Source organism: Talpa europaea (genome assembly GCF_964194135.1).
Source record: "Talpa europaea genome assembly, chromosome: 7".
In the NCBI taxonomy this organism is placed as follows: domain Eukaryota; kingdom Metazoa; phylum Chordata; class Mammalia; order Eulipotyphla; family Talpidae; genus Talpa; species Talpa europaea.
The window spans coordinates 62,820,806-62,835,289 of NC_140074.1; the positions used below are offsets into that span (position 1 = coordinate 62,820,806).

A 14,484-nucleotide genomic window follows, 5' to 3' on the forward strand; every position below is an offset into this window, starting at 1 on the left:
GGATGGTGAGTAGACAAAAACATGTTCTGACCCCTCCTGGGATGACAACTCCATAGAAATCACAATTCTCACTAGATTTCAGAGAGAGGAAAGATGTTGGGGAACATTAAAAAACTCAGCCATGGTCACTCAACTCTTCGATGTTGAGTTAAAAAGCAAAGCCAGGTCTGTCTGATCCCCAAAGACCATGCATTTGCCAATGGAGATTAACCCAAAGAAGTAATCAGATATTAAGAGAAAACCACCACTCTGACTGAACAGTGACAGATGAGTCTGAAATCCTGGGACAAACTTTAAAGAAGACATATTCCTAATAAATCCATAACAGTTTACTGTTATTACTAATTTTGTACCAAGTTTCTCTAATTAGTTACCATTTTAATTTTATATTACTTAGAAAGAAATCATTTTGTTCTATTTATAAACAAGTATCAGGGACCTAATTTGTGTAATTTTGTAGTTGGCCTTATATTTTTAAGATTGGAATTCTTTTTGCTTTATTTCTACCAAATCTGTGTCACTTTCCAATTTCTAGTGGCAGTTGAGGAATACCTTAAGTAGGACATCAAATAGCTGACTGGGAACTACCTCAACTCCCTCTAAGTGATAAATGACATCAAGGCTTCTCAAGATTTGCTTATAAGGTATTTGAGTATTTCTGAAAACCAGAGTTATGGAAAAAAAAAACTGATTGCATCTGTCACAAGGTTATTCTAAAAATCCATGTGGTAACTATGTGCAATGAGATACATTACTACTTGATGCTCCTTCTTGTCCGCTCTCCTTTTCACCCATTATCTTCCCTCCTGCAACCTAGGGCTTACTCCCTACCCATTCACCCACGTTCCACTTCATTGCCCAGCCCCATCAGTCCTGGGGGGCAGTTTCCAGCCTAGATGAAAAGTTTTGGGTACTTTCCCACCAAAGATAAACCACATGACTACCCTCTAACTGTCTTGGATAATGGAGGACTAACTTCACCATCACTTAATGTTGTCCTCTGGTTGAAGTGGAAGGTAACAGAAGGTTTTTAAAGAAAGACCCAGCAGAGTTACAGTTCAAACTGCCACCAACGGACAGGAATCTCTCCCATACCCACCCTGACTCCCGCACCTAGAGAATTACATCCCCCTGGTTACAAATCTCAGAAAGCAACTATGAGCTCTCCTGCCCAGTTGATCTGAAGCATTTCCTCACATCCTGTGCTTAGCATTTCCTAGGAGAGAATGAGACTTCACCTCCACATACCAGCTGTCCAGATCCCGACGGTGGCTGGCATGGAGCGCCTGGGAGGGGTGGTGGAAATTTTCACAGTGTAGTTGGTACCTGGATAGAGATCCAGGCACACTTCTGGAGTCTGGCTGTCTGTGGTGAAGGTGAGGGTCTCCTTATGATCTGATTCCACAGGGTCCAACTGTTGTCCTTTTATGTTTATCTTCAGGGAAAAGACAAGAAAGCCACATTGCTCTAGTTAAAACAGCTGCAACTTTGTGATGCTGGAGCCTCTCCTACCATTCCCTTTATACCACCTTGCTCACCCCAGGGAGATCAATGGGGTAAGCCTCTGCCTTCAGGTATTTGATGATGAAGCCTGATCAGCTCAGTAATCAATAAACTCTAAGACGTGACATAAAATGAGGAGTCTTCTCTGGGGCCTGCTTTTTTTTTTTTAAGATTTATTTGCTTATGCATACAAGAACTGGGGTGCAGGCCAGAGTTCCAGGGGGTGAGAGGATCCACCAGAGATAGAGTGGGGAGCAGAACAGGTGGATCTATAGAAATACACTGCTGAGGGGAGCAGCAGGTGAGTCAGGAGAGGTCTGCTGTGCCATATGGGTAGTTCCTGCCAAAGGGGACTGAACTCGTGCTGCAGAGGATAGCTTCACAGTGCTGTGCTTAACCCCTTGTGCCACCGGGAAGGCCTGGGCCTGCTATTCTGCAGACAAATGGCCAGAGATCAGTGGCACAAACTGAGAGTCTCTCCTAGCATCCTGCCACTGAGCCAGCAGATGCTTCCAGGCTGGCTCTGGGGGGAGTGAAATTCAAGTGCTTCTAAACAAGCAATAATTGATGATGCCAAATACATCCCCACACATACACCCTGTCAAATGACAAAGATATTAAACATAAAATGCAAAATAAAATAATCCAATATCTGAAAAATTCTGTACACTCTTTAAAAGGGTGATGGGACTACAAAGCAATTTGACTAAGAAGCTTTCCTGGAGCATGTTCCCATCCCTGCTCCCCCATATTCCCACCAGTTACCATTTCTGCCCTAGCAAGAAATAGTAGACCACTATACTTACCACATATGTGATCTTGGGATTTATTCTTCCCGCATTGATTTGCCACCTCACACAGGTATTATTAAACACGGATACATTATTAATTTCTATAATTATTTCTAAAATAGAAAAGCAGAGAGTCCACTCAAAAAATGCTTCAACAGACTTCGGAAAATCCCTAATGGTGACCACATTGGAGGGCATGACTTTGTTTGCCCAGGTCAGCTCTCTGCTGATCACTATGCATGCTCTGATAAGTAAACCTAATCAGGCCAGTCAAGACCTCCAGGCCAATCACCCAACTTATCTTCATCATGAATGAGCCTGGCCCACTGTCTGGCTTAGAGGAAAAGAACCACCACCACCAACCCCCACCCCCCACCCAACCCTCACATTGAGGATGGATGAGAATCCCAGCCTGTGCTTGGCCTGATGGGCCACTGGATGCCACTGGAGTCCTACTAGTGTGGGATGGGAAGAGGCCCAAGGTGAGCCCTGAATCTTGCCTACAGCCACACAGGTAAGATCTGCTCCTGGTTTCCTGGCCCCACCCAGCTGATGAGCACTCTTATTCAGGCTACTGCTGTTCCTGAGGAAAAAGAACACACATCACCACACAAGACTGTTCCTCAGGAGCAGCTTGGGACAAAGTGACAAAATTCACCAAGTCTCCCGATTCTTGTGGGCCTCCTATAGCTGATACCATTTAATCCTGATCATGAGGAGGCCACAGATCTCTTTGCATTGTTCTACTTCTTTTAAATATCTGCACTAAAAGAAAATATCAGGACAATATCTGCACTGGCAAAAGGCAATTCTCTTGCACACCTGTGACTTTGCAGGTGCCTCTATTTTTCTTTCTCCTTTTTTCTAATAAACCCGTCCTTTTAAAATGTAAATAATAATAATATTAAATAAATATTCTGCATGAATACTCAATGCAATGGATTTGGCAATACTGGTAACCATATGAAGGTCTTTGTTCCTGGGAGTAGCGGCTTCCAGTGAACCTAGTAAACACCCAAGAAGTTGTTTAGATGGGAAAAGAGCAAGGACATACCTTTTCAATCATTCAAAATCAAATTCCTACAGATAAGAAAACTAGCTCTAATTACACTTAGCATGATCTTTTTCTATTAAAAAAAAAAATCCTAAGAATTTCACACACCAAAAAATGGAGCTAAGAAAGGAATTTAGCCAGGCTACAGGATTTAGCGTCCATGTGCAAAAACGTCAATTGGACTTTTTTTTTTGGTAACATTGGTTTACAACACTGTATATGACTCAGAAGCGCAGGATTACACCTCTTCAGATGTATGTCACCACACCGTACTTACCACCAAGTCACCGCAGTCTTCCATCATAGTTCACTGTATTTTTAAGCAAGGGAGGAATAATTCAAAATTGAACTTTAAAAAACCAATTTGCTTAAAATACTATTGAAGGGCATTAAAATTCCCTGCAAATAGAAGCTACCATTCTCTTGTCCCTGGAGGAAGGAATCTTCATTCCCTCATTTCACCACAGTGCAAAGTCAGGCTTTCCCATTGAATCAGACATCCCTACCAGAAGTTTTTTGAGCCTCTCAACCTCACCTGTGCCTGCTACCACCGCTGCACTGCTTGGATAATATGACTATATTGTCTCTGATTCTGGAGCTTCACAGCGAGGGCACCCACACCTAGAAGTGCAGGGGAACAAACACCCAGTGGATAATGAATCCTCCCTTTCTTTACCCTGAAGGGCAGGCTGCAAAGACCTTTCAGGGTCTGTTGCACAGACAGAGGACCCCGGGCACTGAGCACACAGCATAACCAGGCAATCTTCGCTTGGCTCTTGCTCCCCCCCACTTCACTCACCTTAGCCCAAAAGCCTGCTTCCTGGGACATCCTTCTCTATTTGTAATGCATGTAAGTCCTCTGCCTCTGGGTCTGTTTCTGGAAAACCCAAGGTAAGAGTCCCAGCAAGAGGAGTGGGAAAGAAAACTCCATCTCAGAAAATGGTTCTCCTCAACCTAGTTCCCGCCCCTCCCTTCCAGCAAATCTCTCCAACCTCTAAGTGGAAAAGGGAGCCTTCACCTTTGGCACCTGGGGAGGTGGCTCACTCCTCCTGTACTTGAACTGTGCCTCCTCTATAAAGACCCTGTCCACTGGCCTCTTTCTCCAGAGGAGGATTTACATCTGTGCTACATTACTCCCGCAGCAGCACAGCTGAGAGGCTATGTCCCACGATATCTGGTGCTAGGGAAGCCCAGGTCATCTATCAGGCTGTGAGAATAAATAGAGGCAGACAGAGGAAAATAGGCAAACTTCTGAATAAACACTAGGAGGTCTGTCTGAAGCACTCCTGGGCTTCTACATCAATATTCCTCTCAGAGCACAGACCTCATGAAACCAAAGAAAAACTCCCATAAACTTGGGTTCCCGAAGAGCTGCAAAGACATATCAATTCATAAAGTTGATTTTGGCATGTGTCCTTGATTAGCTGGAATAAGCCCCATATACTCCTGGGCCCTCCTCCTCTCTCTACTGCCCTGTGAAGGCCTCGGGTGTGGACTCTGGCCACTCACACAGCCTCTGACACTCACCACTGATTGAGAAGGAAAGGGAAACAGCCTGCCCTTCACCTGCTTTCGAGGTTGCCAGAAAGCAAATTTCCTTCTCACTTGAGGTCCCTTAGTCACCCAGCAGAGATAAGAAAGGAGACACAGATATGGAAGTTTCCTTTCTTGTCCTTCCTTTTCGCTCATTCACTATGACAACTGCAAATGACATCTCAAAAGTGCCATCTGTCTCAGGCTGTGCTATGCTCTCTGCACAGATGGGAACCCAGATCTGATTACAGGGATGTCAGATATTGCATCTCAAGAAGTGGTTAACAAACCTTGGTTGCCATTCCCTCCAGGTGTCCACAAATCAGCTGGAAAGCCGTCTTTATAAACATGTCAAATACTAAACATCCACATTAATGCTTCCCTTTTAAAAGAGATGACTTGGGAGGTCATGCCCTATTCCAATAGTACCAATAAATGGAAACGTTTCTGAACATTCTCTTTGGAGCTGACTCTGGGACTCTTGACTTACCCTTCACCATTAAATGATGACCAGTGAATGCCAAGTGTCAACCTAGCCAGGCACCTAATGGGCTGTGCCATGACCATACCTAAGTACTTCCGTCGAGAACAGGGAAGTACTTATCCTGTATCCGATGGAGGGAGCAAACAGAAGCAGGTAAATTACAACTCAGTACGAGAACAAAGCTACACTCAAGCACCACAGGTATAAGAAAGAAGCCACCAGCCCTCACTGGAGGACCCTGGGAAGCTGATTTTACAGGACATGTGACCTTAATGGGTGAAAAGTAACAAATGGGGAAGATGTGGGAGCAGACCGCCAACAGGTGGAAGGCCTGAAACTGGAAAGGGTGCACAGTCAGAGTGATGGGAAGACAACCACCGTGGAGGAAGAAAAATGGAAAGTGAGGCTGCAGAGGGGGCTCAGGGTCAGACAGGGAGAGACCCTTGCCAGACTAGGTGCAGACTTAGTCCAATAAGCAACAGAGAGCTAAAGCAGGAACATGATGGGGACATGTTTTCAGAATAACTGGTGGCTTTTGAAAGGGGCACTGGAGTATCAAAGAACTGGAGGACACAAGGCAAGAATTCCATACCTCTTACTGATTACAGTGTGCCCAGCATTGATAGGTCTGTATAGCCTTGATCTCATCATCTCAGCAGACATGAGGAACAATAATAAAAACAATAAGTGAACATTTATTGAGTTGTTATTATGAACTAGATGGTATGTATACTGCTTTTAAAGTATTATTTATTTAAGTTTCACAATAATCCCACAAGCAAGCTGTTATTGTGTCCATTTTGTAGACCGGAGACTTAGACAAGTGACCAGCCAAGGGCCACATAGCTAGAAAGCAGTCAAGTCAGATTCAAAATCAGCTCTGTTAAATTTCAAAGCGAAGAGCCTAAGCATTAATGCAGTTTTTCAGCAAAGAGGTGACGAGATGAAACAAGGACACTGCATCTAAAACCCTGACACAATTCTGAAGGAGAAGCCATAGTTGGTGAGAGATAAGAAACAAGCAGGCTGACTGCCAGTTTTGGAGCTTGAGAGTATGAATGGATTGCCTTTTTACTGTCCTCCTGAGGGAAGGAGGAAGCTGACCAGTGGGTAAGAGACCTGTGAGTAGCATTTAGAACATGCTAAAACAGAGTTATCTACAGACTACCCAGGTGAAAAAACAGTCTTAAAAGTCGTCAGTGTGTGGACGGCAGCTGAAACCAGGGCTACAGGTGAAAATCCAGGTGGGACATAGAAAGCATCCCTGACAGAGCCCTGGGAAGCACAGAGACCCACGGGGAAACTAGGAGAGAAGGCAGATGAGAGGTGGGAGGCTGACTGAGAGAGTGCTGCCTGGAAAGAGAAGATCTGAAGGAGTGTCTGTTTCCTTGAAAGTTTTGTGTATATTAGAAAAACCAGACCTTGTTCAACCCATTCAAGATATCATGCACGTTACAAAGTGTCCTTGATCACTCTCACTTGACAGCAAAACGTAAATTATAAGTTTTCAAAATAAGCTGTTGTCAGAAACATTAAATAAATAATGCTTTCATTATGGCAAACACTGTCAGGGTGGTGAACAATAACTCAAGTTTGGGAAACACTGCAGTGGAGAGAGACAGTGGGCGTGCAGGGTTCAGATCTGAATTCAAATCCTGCCTTTACCATTTGTTACTCAATGACCCTGTGAAAGTTGCTTAACTTTTATGAGTCTGAGATTACTCATCTAGGAAATGAAAATAGCAATACCAACTTCACAGGGCTTTTCTGAAGACAAAATGAAAAGGAGCTGAGCACGGAAGTCAGGGTTCAATCAACATTAACTACCATGCTTGACGGTCCAAACAGTGGCACAAACATTATATATGTTATCAAAGAAATCCCAGCCATGTGGCTATTTATATAAATGTGTCCATTTATTCCAGCTGACCTTTCTTCTCCATCTGAAATGCATGCAGCGGCACATGACCACTCACTGAGCTGAAGAGGAGGATGAACAAGAAAATCGCTAACAGGAGGCCTGGAAGCAACTGAACTCAACAGCCGAGTCAGGGTAGGGGGCTGGATCAGAAAGGATCCCAGCAGATAAACAGTCTGTGTTTCAACAGAGATGTTACCCTTCTGAGAACACAGAGGGAGTGAGTGTCAACCTTATAATTATTAACTCAGATTCTAAACATAAAAAGCCAAATGACCTGTGCAGAATGAAAGCCAGGGACAAGCTTATCAAGAATGAATCAGCCTCTTTGATCTTAAGGCAAACCAACTCACTAAACATCAAGCTTCCACCTGGGGTTTTTCCAGACACTAAAGTGGCTGCCTAATTCTCAGCTGTCTGGAGTTTCCAGTCCAAACTGGCCTTTAAAAAAAAAGTCCCACCACCTTGCCAGAGTTCACACTCCATGAAAAACATAGACAGACCTGCACGACTAATGCGAAGAGAGAGGGCAGGAAGAAATGTTTTTAGGTAACAAAAAACAACCCAGGTGAAAATAAATTATTCCACCCAGTTTGGAACTGAACATTCAAGTGTGGAAAGAGGGGTGACAGGGTAAAAGAGAAGAGAGGTAGAAGGCGTTCACAGGGTAAGCAGGAATGCAGAAGAGAGGGGCAAAAGTGAACACTGAGGAAGGTAAACACAAATACACAGAGGGAACTGGGAGAAAGGAGGTGTGAAGAAATGGGTAAAACACAGGGAAATGAAGAAAGAAGAGGGCACTCGGGCAAGAGCTATGGTAATCAGCAATCGCTCACTACACTTCCAGAAGCCTTGCCTACCTACCCACCCAGAGATCATGTGCACTGCACCATGAATTAATCAGCATGTAAATCACCCCCTTTATCTGCGGAAATTGAATTTAGCTGCCAATCTTGATTGAGGGCATAGAGGCCTCCTCACAGAAAGATCACAGCTCTCAGGGAGAATGCCTTTTCTCTCCTTAAATCAAAGCTTGCACAAACCCATGGAACAGCTGCAGCTGGAGCCCCAGACTTTGTGAAAGGTGGCAGGCTGAGGACGGTAATTATAATTAGCAGTTACATAACATGTTTGTTCTTCAAAGTGCTCTACAAGCATCAGCTAATTAATAGCTTACTCTGCCCCATGCAGATCCACTGGTTTTTCATGTAGTGACTAATCCTTGTACCCCCACTGAATTCTGAACAGTGGAGGGCAGAGCAGCTTGAGCCACACAGTTAATGGCTCAGGGTCCAGACGCTGTGCCCAGCTCTTACCAAGGGGCCTCAGAGGGTAGCTCTAGGCCAGGAACATGGCCCCAAATGTTAAATTCAACATCCCATGAGGCAGCTGCCTCGATTCCTCCAAATAACTCAAAGAGGTTCTGTTAGAGATGCAATAAAAGGTGGGAATGTCCATCAGTCTGATACAATATGGCATTAGTTCTTTTTAATTTCTCCAATTACTAAGACTGGGACTCTGGAGTTCTCGATGTTAGTTACAGGTTTGCCTTTGCGTCTCTGCACATGTTGGGCAAGTCACTAAGACCTGAGAGAAGGCTGAACTAGATCTCTGGATTCTCATGCATGTCTTCCCGCCTTTGGTCCTGTCCTTGGTCTCTAGCCTGCATCCTCCTGCACTTAAGACGTCTGTGTGGCACAGACAGGGCCTTAGCAGCAGAAATAAGTTCTCCATCTGCTCCAGGCATGATTTATGCAAGGACTTTGGAGGTCCATGAACACCTTGAATTTGTAAGATTGTATGTGTGTATATACATTTCTTTGAAGGAAGGTCTATTTGCCCTATTGTTCTGTAAATCCCAAGAAGGTAGTGTCTAGAAAAGTACCTTACACATAGATACCTAGTAAGTCCTAAACAGTTATTTATTAAATGAAATCACAGCTTTCAACAAATTCCTACCCCCAACATGGTTATGAAGCCCAGCTCTGTGAGCAAATAACCACCATTAATCCACATGCCTTGTTTGCATGGGCTAGACTTTTCTGTATAGAACTCTGACCAGCAAGACCCAATATATTCTACCCTAATTCTGCAGAAGTCAAAACAAGGTTACTTTGAAATTTCACTCTTCAGAGCCAAGCAAGTCAACGTCTAGAATATATTGCCAGAGTCACTGAAGACCACGTGGTGATCACTGACCTACCATCACAAATGCTAAGACCCACTGCCTTTCTGCCTTGCTTCTTGAAAGGAGAGGTGCTTCTGGAAGTATCCACTGTGACTCATGAGAAGCCCTTCAAGCAAGGCTTGAAGTTAAAACCTGCCATGCATATGGTGCTTTAAATTTCTCAAAATGCTCCACCAGATGATTTCCTTTGATTTCCTCTCAACAACATTTTTTTTTTTTTAGATTTATTTATTTACACATACAAGAGCTGGGTTGTAAGCCAAAGGAGCGGGAGGTTGAAAGGATTCACTAAAGACAGAGTGGGGAGCAGAACAGGCGGATTGACTGAAATACACTGCTGAGGGGAGCAGCAGGTGAGACAGGAGAGGTGTGCTGCACCATGTGGGTCAGCTTCCTGGCCAGGGATCAAACTCATGCTGCAGAGGCTGCTGCAGTAGCTGTGGATAGCTTCATAGTGCTGCTGAGACTTAACCCCTTAAGCCACCAGGGAGGCCCCTCAACAACTCTTTGAAGTAGGAAAAGCAGGCTTTACTTTTCCCCTTTTGTATACAAGGAAATAGAGGTTCCAGAGAATAATGCTTTCCCTGATGACACACTGTTAATACATAGTACTACTAGAATATGAACTCAGAACTCCTTTTTTACAGGTAAGTTCATCTGGGGGTATATATTCAAAAGAATTGAAAGCAAGGTCTCAGTGCTAATATCTGTGCTAATATTCCTAGCAGCATTCATCACAGCCATCAAAAGTGGAAGTAACCCAAATGTCCATCGGTGGATGATTGGATGAGGGGGTGCGGGGTTGTTCATGGGTCTAGAGTTTCAGTTTTGCAAGATGAAAAAGCTCTTGAAATTGGTTGCACAACAATGTGAGTATACTTTAACACTTTTAAATGGTTAGGATGGTAAATTTTATGTTGTGTGTACTCTGCCACAATTAAATAAACATTAAAAAACTCTTTTTCATCATACCGCCTTTGCTCTGAAAAACTGTCAACAGAACTAAGTTAGGACTTTTAAGTGTATCCCCCTGAGAAAATGGTTCATGGAGAAAAATCTCTCAGCCAGCCAAGCAGAGAAACCAGGAATTGCTATGATTTAAGGTGAATTTCAAAAGACAGATGCACAAAATTTTCTAAGTTATCTTAAAATCACCCCCTAAATCTTCAGGATTTAGCCGACAAACCTAAAGCCAGGTGCCCACCAGCATACGTGACACCGCCAGGCACAGGTACGGACAGCAAGACAATAGAAGGGCTTTATGTTCTTTGTGCTGATGGCTTTGCTTCTAGGTAGGGAGCCCAGCAGAATGGAGTCCATACCTGTGCATGTCACAGTACTGTCTGTCCAGGTGCCTTTCTCTGTGCAGACAGAAGTGATCCTTCCTCCAGGACTCTCGAAGCCCTCTTGGCAGACATACTGAGCCTCGCTGCCCAGGCGGGAGCTGGGATTCCCCACAAGCATGGCGTGTGGCACATCTGGAGGGCGGCCGCAGCTGACCTCTGTAATGGGAAGCAGCACAGATTTAGGTGTGACCCCCAGCTTCTGTCCCTATAATCAGTATTTTAGAAACAAACATTTAGTAATGATAGAGTTTGCTCATGTGAACAAAGAGAAAATACGAGCCCCATTAAATAATCCAACTGCAGGTATGTAAGACTATTGGGAAGCAGAAGAGGGATGTCTGACTTTCATAACTTTACAGATATGCACACAGAAAATATTCTAATTATGAGATCATTTACATTATAAAGATTTTATAGTCAATGAAATAGTTCATCTCGGGTTTCTTTCAAATATTAAGATTTTCTGGTAGCCTTTACTGTGTACCTTAATTCATTCTTTTTTTTTAAGATTTATTTATTTATGCATACAAAAACTGGGGTACAGGCCAGAGGTGGGGGTGGTGGTGAAAGGATTCAGCAGACACTGAGTGGGGAACAGAACAGAACTCTGACTGAAACACACTGCTGAGGGGAGCAGCGGGCAAGACAGGAGAGGTCTGCTGTGCCATGTGGGTCAGCTCCCTGGCGGGGACTGAACTCTTGTTGCACATTGCTTCATAGTACTGAGACTTAACCCTTTGCATCATCTGGGAGGCCCCCAATTAGGTGTTTTCTCTTAAATGAGCTTCTGACATTGAGTTGGTAGACTTGATGAAACTGCACACTTCTTCAAGCCTTTATGGATGCTGAGTCTGTTGTAGGACCCCAGAGTTAATTCCCCAAGCAAGATCTCCCAAGCACCATTTCATCTGTTGTCACTGCAGTTAGTATAAGACCCTCAATAGAAGAGTTTTACCCACCTGGCCAGTAGCTTGACTCTGAGATTTTTTAAAAAACAGAGTTAATCTCTGGTCAGTACATGCAAAAAATGTGCAGTTATGGGACTGGAATGAGGTGGTCATTTCATGAACCTCCCACTTCCACCTCTGTCTACCTCTCAAGTCCCATGTTTGCTCATGGGATTTGTTCTCTGTTCATACATGTTTACCAGACATGAGACACCTTGGGCCTCATTGTGTTTTCCCAGCATCAAACCTTTGGACATATTTACCAACCCAAAATAATCCAAGACATGAGAATATTTGTGTGTACATGAGCAACCAACCGAACAGCTGGTTAATGTTTCATAAGTTGCCCAGTCATTGCTGACATCCAAAACATCTAGGTTAAGCCAGGGGTTAGTTACAGCAGAAAAGTAGGGGGAACATCCGTGAAGAGATTGATGATACAAGTTTATGGACCTTGAAGCTGGAAATATAATCAGCGCATTGAAAAGGTTTGGGGGGGGGGTGCCAGGCAGCTGGATAGGGGAGATGCAGATACTAAAGGGAAGATAACCAAATTGGCATCTAAGTAAGTTGACCAAGAAAAATGGATAGCATGGTAGCTTTTATTGCAACTGCAAGATTTTTTTTATTAATATCAAAAATATTAATTTGGATGTTGATAAGAGCTCAATAGCCTGGTCTTTGGGAATTAAGGTTCAAAGGCTCAGGCTAATGCCCAGTGGTAGACAACCAAGACCCGTGGCTCCATGAGTTCCCACCACAGAGCTACTCAAGTTGGGCAGTACTTGGCCAGAGATGTTCAGAGCGGTCTCCAGCATGGTTTAAACACATGGTTCCTAACAATAGCTGTACATATGAATCACCTGGTGAATTTTTGAAAAATACACACGCTGGAGCCCCACCCAACCTCTACCCAAAGAAATTCTTCTGAATGAGTAATAACATAGTGAGATGTATTCTTGGCATCCAAATTATACGAAACTTCAAATTTTATATTTTGGCATATGCTCAACTGAGAATCTAAATTAAATCTTTAATGAATGGCTATTATTTATCATCATATTCACCCCAGTAGAGCTGTAAATATAAATCATTACTACTCATAGTAAGCCTCCATGAGGGGATTATTTTTCCGTATTATAGATGAAGATGGTTCAAATATGTTAAATAAACATACAAAAGCACATAGGTAGTTATGTGAGAGCCAGGAGTTGGATCCATGCTCCCTACAACCACTGCCTCTTAAAATCTGCTCCATCTCTGAAATCCTACAATAGGATTTCAGTTTAGTCCCCTCCCTTGCTCACACCTTTCTCTCCCAGGTATATTCTTTTTTATTGATACCTAGCAACCTCCTTCCCAATAACTAACAAAGGGGCCCCTTCTCCCTCTAAACTTTTACAACCCATATTCATTTGTTCATGCATTTACTCATTGAGCACCTAGCACATGTCAGACACTGCGCTAGTCACTACTTCAGTGAGAAAAAAAAGGGCAAGGTCACTCTCTTGGGGGAGAGTAAATAGACAAAATCATAGTAATATATGAACAAGATAATTAGATTGTGGTGGGAAGCAAGGAGGAAGTAAGATAGGAATTTGTGAAGGAAGTAAGATAAGGTGATAGGATGGGAAAGACTTTTTAAAAATATGGTGATCAGGAATGGCTTCACCTCTCTGAAGAGGTAAAATCTGAGTTTAAACCTGAAGGATATGAATGAGCCATTCATGTTTAGGATGAGATGAAGAACATTTCAATTGAATGAAACAGCCAACAAAGTCTCTGATGTGAGCTCTTGCTGTGTTCCAGAAAGGAAAAAACAATGAGTCAGCAAGGAGAATGGCATGAGATGAAGGCGGAAAGAAATGAGGACCAGGTCGTACAGAACCTTGGGAAAGAACTTGGATTTTACTTAAGGGGAATGAAATAATCTGATTTAGATTTTTAAGAGACTATTTTGACTGTTGGTGGAGGCTGGCTGGGAGAATAGGAGCAAGAAGAAAGAGATCAGTTAGGGTCTAGGGCAGTAGCCTAACAGACAGAAGATGAACTTGACAGGAAATGATAGAGATGGCAAGAATAGGATGGACTTGAAATATAGTCTGGAAGCAGAACAGTGTCCTGGTGACAGACTGGATGTGACAGTGAGAGAAAAGGTAGAATCAATAATAATTAGGGCCTCCCCTGGTGGCGAAGGCAGTTGAACGCCACGTTGTGAAGCTGTCCGCAGCCTTTGCAGTGCCAGTTCCATCCCGGCCAGCGAGGGTCCCACATGGCGTGGCAGACCTCTCCTGTTGCGCCCACTGCTCCCCTTAGCAGTGTATTTCGTCAGTCTGCCTATTCTGTTCCCCACTCATCTCTGGTGAATCCTCTCACCCTCCTGCATCTGGTCTGTACCCCAGTTCTTGTATAAATAAATAAATAAATCTTTTTTAAAAAAAAAGAATAATTATCTATGCTATTCATTTGACCTTTACTTCCAACTTGAGGATTTAGTGTCTCTTTACAAATATATTATGTCGGGCCTCCCCGGTGGCGCAGCGGTTGAACGCTGGGTTGCAAAGCTGCCCGCTGCCTCTGCAGCGCCGGTTCGATCCCCGGCTGCTCCCAGGCCACCGGAGGAGGGTCCCACATGGCGCGCAGACCTCTCCTGCCGCCCGCTGCTCCCTTCAGCAGTGTACTTCGGTCCTTCTGCCTGCTCTGCTCCCCGCTCTGGCTCT

At 43.8% G+C, this 14,484-nt stretch overlaps 1 protein-coding gene across 1 annotated transcript in view; it reads right to left on the reverse strand.

The window, feature by feature from the left end:
• The window catches only part of SUSD1 (sushi domain containing 1), a gene marked incomplete at both ends in the record, with an annotated part of 88,399 nt that overhangs the window by 40,722 nt on the left and 33,193 nt on the right, over positions 1 to 14,484 (reverse strand). The window contains 3 exon segments of the mRNA XM_084237804.1: positions 1,249 to 1,435; positions 2,310 to 2,407; positions 10,794 to 10,973. Of these exon segments, the coding sequence (XP_084093930.1) occupies positions 1,249 to 1,435; positions 2,310 to 2,407; positions 10,794 to 10,973 (465 nt within the window).